Here is a 6,120-nt window from a genome sequence, read left to right on the forward strand (position 1 = left end):
CCACAAATGAGTCTGGGTGACTTCTCAACACAAAGGAATGTGGGTGAAGGGCCAAAAAATCATCAATATTGAGCATTTTTGCCTGGATGGCCGACTTCCTGTTGGACTTGGTATGGTATGGGTCCAAGAGGCTTTTTTGTGCGTCTGGACATAATACATAGGCGTTGTCGATTTCATTTTTCTATGTCAATGTAGAAGGCAGGGCTTAAACTTTGAAATCTTCCAGGGGGCGCTGTGGAGTCATATTCTCACTTAAAAATCCCAAACTTTGTCAGTAGTCAATCTGTGTGACTGTTGAAGTATGTGTACAATTTGGTGAGTGTAGGAGTTTGGTAAAATGTACAAAATGGATAAAGGCATTAGGGGGCGCTATTGAGCTGTTGTGCCACGCCCAGGGGCAGTTATGGTCTCAAATTAAAGTGCTCCTGAGTGTAAACCTATGTGGGCAATTTGGTGATTCTGTGAAGACGGGAAAGTCGTCTAAACTATGTGGGAAAAACGGAAAATTGACGCAGGAAATGCACAATAACTCACTTCCTGTTAGAGTTAAAATTTTGAATAAATAAAAATAATTTGGGGGTTTACCCATGAGTGCTATGAGTCCTGTAAATTTCACTAAGATCAGACAAAGTTTGTGGTCACATGACCTGCTGTTAGGGGGCGCGATGGAGACCCCTTGCCACACCCACCCCCAATGATGTTGAAATTGAAACGGCGTCACCAAGTGTGACATTTCACGCACTGCATGTATAAACATCCGACAATGTATGGAGGAGTTATAAGGAGTTGTTTGTTTATACAAACAAACGACTGCCACGCCCACCTGGTATAACGTAGGCAAAATCTGTTATCAAGTTTACATCATCAAGGTCTGAGGATGATACAGTTCCAATCTGAAGTCTCTGGAGTAAAAACTGTAGGAAGAGTTTTTTTAAGTACGAGGCCTGAAAATGGGGATAATGGCGGAAAAAATGCACCTGTGATCCAACATGGCCGACTTCCTGTTGGACTTAGGGTATGGGTCCAAGAGGCTTTTTTGTGCGTCATGATATATATGAATCCTAAATTTCATTCATGTACGTGTATGTAGAAGGCGGGGCTTCAACTTTTAATGTTCTAGGGGGCGCTGTAGAGTCATCTTGGCACTGAAAAGGTTCTAATAATAAGAATCTTGTCAAAAGCAATAGGTCCCTTACTGACTTGTCAGTGCTCGGGCCCTAATAATGGTTCAGAAAAAACAATGACAGATTTCTACAGAGAAGACCCTAAGATAGTTAATGAACCCTGAGGGAAAGACTATATTAATGACAGAACTATCTAAAGTACATTAAAGCTGTTAAAATAAAACCATTTGAACCTGTAGCAAAAGTAACTACAGACAAGCTCACAAAATAATTAAAGTTGTGTAAAGCTACAGTTTTTAGACGTGGAATCTTTTGGGTGTACTGTCCCTTTAAGACTCTTCCTCTTCTTCTTGGACTCTCTCGCTTTCCGTTGTTCTCGGAAGTGTTTGTTTTATGCAGGCAGGTTGCGCAGTGCAGTGCGAGTTTAGCATTAGCACCAGATTTCAGAGACAGATATTCACAGTTTAACTTGGACTAAAAACAGCGTGTAAATGTCAGGAGGAACCCGTCTGGAGAACGCTAACCCTGTGATCTTCCAGCGGTCCGGGGAAAGGCTGCTGACCGCTGCAGACGAGGATGAAGACGTGCAAGACCCCATCGACGACAGGGAAATATTTGATATCCTGTTTTAAAAATAAACTAACATGTAGTTCCTATCTTATTTACAATGGTTTTACTATGTAATTGTGCTCACTAACTTGTCTATCATGTTATATTGGTGACAGCAGTCATATGTAGTTATGTTGCATGCACGCTGTTGCATCATGAATGTTACTTAACTCTAAAAAGCTACATAGTTACAGATTATAATAATAACTTTATTCACATTGCACTTTTCAGATACAATTAGAGATTACTTCAAAAAACAAAAATAAACTAACAAAAAAATATATAAATATTAAATAATAGGAGAGATGATGTCGACGCTGAAGTTAGTTTCTGATGCGCAGTTAAGAGGAAATTGAATGGGTACATTAAAAATAAATTATATTAAGCAGCTGATTCTCTGTTTTTTCACCATTTATATTGATGAAAGAGTGTTAGACATCATATGAAAAGCTTTAATGCTGTTTCAGATTTATGGCACCTTTATTTTGCTTATGAAACCAGAATAAAAAGGGAGTTCTCACTCATATTTCTCCATCCAGACCACGTTAAACCAGGTCCAGATTAAAAATCTCTATATTATAAAATCTGGACTAGATTAACAAGGAGGCTCCAGAGTCTCATATTTGTGGAACCTTTATTCTCTTTGTGAAAACTGAAAAGGTTTGATTTGGACTGGATGGGGAAAAAAGCAGTGAAATCGCCCTTTTTTCATTTTCTACAAATACAATAAAGGTTTCACAAATATAAAACTCTGTAGTCTTCTTGATAATAGACTAACCAATTAATCTGATTCATCTGTAATGAATATAATTAGTATATTTGTTGCAGCCCTAGTGGGTTGATCAATACAATGTCAGCCAACTGTTTCCCAAAGCCTAAAATGGCAATTACTTTTCTATTAATGAACTAATAAATTACTAATATTCTCTCGTGAAGAAGTTATGAAGGCCATTTGTCACAATTTCCTGACATTTCAGAAAATGTATGATTGATCAGTTCTTTGAGAAATAACTCACAGATGAATTGATAATGAATATAATAATAATAATAGGAAATGGCCCATCATCAAATCTAACACCTAGCAACATATTTTGGTTTTATATCATAGTATTTTCCTCTAAAAGCCTGTTTGCTTAAAGACATTGAAAAAAGTTTTGGTTATTTGTTATTATCTGCATGATAAGCTTTCATTCAGTTGCATAATAACTTGTCTTACCGTTGTTTTATGCTGACATTTTCCTCCCACAATGAACGTCTAACAGGATGTTTAACTCTATTGTTCAGATGTGAGTGCTGGAAAGCAGGTTTGGGTTTAACAAATATGCAAAGTGTGTCAGGATCAGTTCTAAAAATACAGCTGCCACTTACAATAAATCATGTTGGAGAAAAAAAAAATAATTCAGCTTAATTCACCTGTGACATTTATTATGTGCTTTTGAATAATTTACAGTAAATATAAAATTGCATTTTTAATAATGAATAAAAGTGAAGTAAAATGAATAGTGTCTCAAATAGTATTCACATCTGATTAATGACACTATAATCTCAGCTCAAATTCTGTCTGTTAAAACTGCTGTTACATTTGTTGATTGAATAATATTGTGACCATATTACAGTGCAGCTGGAGGCAGATCCAGTGTTGTTTCATATCATTGTCTTGAATTCTTTAACTAAAGTTACATCTGATCAGATCCATCAATGACCCAGAACACCCTCTGTCTCTGGAGGAACTCAATGTCGTGGAGCAAATACGAGTTAAAGTAAGTCTGTAATTTTGTGTCTTTATGTTTTTCTTAAGTCAAATTTTAACAGTAAATTAATTTTTTAATGACCTATTATTTATCTAATCCCCTTCTTTCTGTTTCTGTGTTGCTCAGGTGAACGATGCAGAAAGCAGTGTGGGTATCGAGTTCACACCCACGATCCCCCACTGCAGCATGGCAACTCTCATTGGCCTGTCAATCAAAGTCAAGCTGCTTCGCTCCCTGCCCGACAGGTTCAAAGTATGTCATCTCCTTTGGTTTATCATTAATTGATATGAACAACTTATTGGACGTCTCGTCTAAATACAGTATGTGTTTCTTCTCAGATTGACGTCCACATCACTCCAGGGACTCACGCCTCAGAAGAAGCAGGTAGGATGATATTTTCCATATAGTGTAATATTTACTGCACATATCTCCTGTTTGGTTTCATTTGTTTTATTTACATGGTTTGTGACTTTCTTCATACGTTCTTTTCATTGCGTTGTGTGTGCAGTGAACAAACAGCTGGCAGACAAAGAGAGAGTTGCAGCAGCTTTGGAGAACTCCTCGCTACTGGAGGTGGTCAACCAGTGCCTGACGTCCAGGAGCATCTGAGCATCTTTGACTATTTGATATTTGGCACCTGAGATGTATCTGTCTGACCAACAATCACTGATTCAGGTGTGAATAGCTGCAGCTGGTAGACACAGATGCAGCACAAAGAGAGTCAAGATCACTGTGTTTACTGTGTTTCTTGGAGGAATGTATAGAGGGAATCCCAATTCCAAGAGAATAAACTAAATATGATTCAGACCAGTTTGGACAAAGCAGAGAAATTCATTCTTCTATCTGTGGATAATAATTTGTATTGTTACAAAAGGATTGAATCATAATTAGAATAATAATTTGTCCTCAACATCTCCTGAAAATCTGCAGCAACAATCCCCACGTGTGTATAATATTAATGCTTCTTAGATTTTATTAAAAGTATGCATTTCAGTAATAAAAATAAAATGATGCAGATATTTGTGAGTAGTTTTTCTATGTTGTACATTTTATTTTATTTTTTTCAGGGATACAAAATACTTCATTAGAACTTCATCTTTACATGAATTACAAACATATATCTCCTATTATGTCTGTCTCCTGAAGGCATCTTGTGATGATTGATGACAGTGTGTGCTTTGTACTAGTTTATGACTGACAATTAACCAGTCTGTTGGACACAGCATTAGACATGTAAGTCTAGTATTTAAATATACATAAATGCACGCAAGGCCTGAGCTGTTTTTTAAAGGAACTTCGAGAAACTTAGTTTTTTCTCTTTTCAACACACTATTAACTATTAACACACTACAACTACTTTTCAGTACGTGTACAATACTGAATTTTAGCACTAAGTTTAAATGATGAACCATGAAAAGTCAGACATTTAAATCAAGTCACTGCTGCCTTTTTTAACAAAAACATTTCAACCTAATGAAAACGAATTATTTGTGCACAAGAAAAATTTTTTGCAAAAGTAAGATTAACTGTAGTGAAGTGTCCACACAGTTGAGTCCATATAACCATGTAAAACCAGCAGGAGGTGCTCTTGTCCTGTACCTGCAGATCCAGCTAGGCGGAGATATTTTGAAGTTTCTGTCCCTCAGATTTTAGGAGGCTATCTGGCAGAACAAACTACAGCTCAGATGCATCCAACATGCCTGTCCACCCACTCACGCCTCAATGAGGAAACTAATACTGCCACAAATCTTTCATACGGTAACTAAACAACATGTCAGGTAGTTTCTAAGTGGTGTAGGCCATAATGTATGATGCCAACTCTCACAAAGATCACCTTTTTTCACATTATTTACTGAGATGGTTGACTTGCAGAAGCCCAATTGTAGGAAACCACTACTGTAGAAATAACAGAAAAACTATCATGATAATAAAAATAAGTTGTCATCCAGCTCTTGTTTGGGGGGTTAAATGCATTTAATATAAGTCGCTTTGCACAGAAATGTCTGCAAAATGCATGTAATCCAATGCAGTTTTTAACGATGTAGGGAAATATCCCAATGAACACATACTTTAGTGTGTAACTTCCACTGTGTGATGATTATGTAAACCCTCTGTTAACAGTCCTGACACTGAGTTAGTTATTTGATGCCACTCATCACAAATACCGCAAACTTAATGATTCTGGACATCAAAGACATTCTTTAGCCCTATTTCAAGTTCTTTCTACAGTAAATATCTATAATAGCTTCTATTAAATATATAAAACCGACCAAATAATGAAAATAGGTCTTTTTAGAGTTTTGGTGACACCAGAAGGGATTATAAAACATACTTAACATACAATACATTAACTCACCAATAAGTGCCACACACACACACACACACACACACACACACACACACACACACACACACACACACACACACACACACACACACACACACACACACACACTGTCAAGCCTATACAATAACATTACAGACATATTTGTTTGGGGGCCTAATTGTTGTTCCTTAGGCCAGACCAATATAAATTTTTCCCCTCTTGTTCCACATCTGGAAACATTGCGTCACTCCTAAAACCCCGGATAAAGACCCAGCTGCACAGCTGCATTAGCCAAATCCAGAGCCGTGCA

The 6,120-nt window shown here is 37.0% G+C and overlaps 1 protein-coding gene across 1 annotated transcript; it reads left to right on the forward strand.

Annotated features, from left to right (window-relative positions):
- Nucleotides 1-1,511: 1,511 nt before the first annotated feature.
- On the forward strand, nucleotides 1,512-4,503 carry ciao2b (cytosolic iron-sulfur assembly component 2B). Its single transcript, XM_062430349.1, has 5 exons — nucleotides 1,512-1,742; nucleotides 3,414-3,493; nucleotides 3,611-3,736; nucleotides 3,823-3,868; nucleotides 3,993-4,503. Exons 1-5 carry the CDS (start codon nucleotides 1,616-1,618, stop codon nucleotides 4,091-4,093), a joined length of 480 nt encoding a protein of 159 aa, XP_062286333.1. The 5' UTR covers nucleotides 1,512-1,615; the 3' UTR covers nucleotides 4,094-4,503.
- The last annotated feature ends 1,617 nt before the right edge of the window (nucleotides 4,504-6,120 follow it).

The sequence above is a fragment of the Scomber scombrus genome, chromosome 12, assembly GCF_963691925.1.
Source record: "Scomber scombrus chromosome 12, fScoSco1.1, whole genome shotgun sequence".
In the NCBI taxonomy this organism is placed as follows: Eukaryota; Metazoa; Chordata; class Actinopteri; order Scombriformes; family Scombridae; genus Scomber; species Scomber scombrus.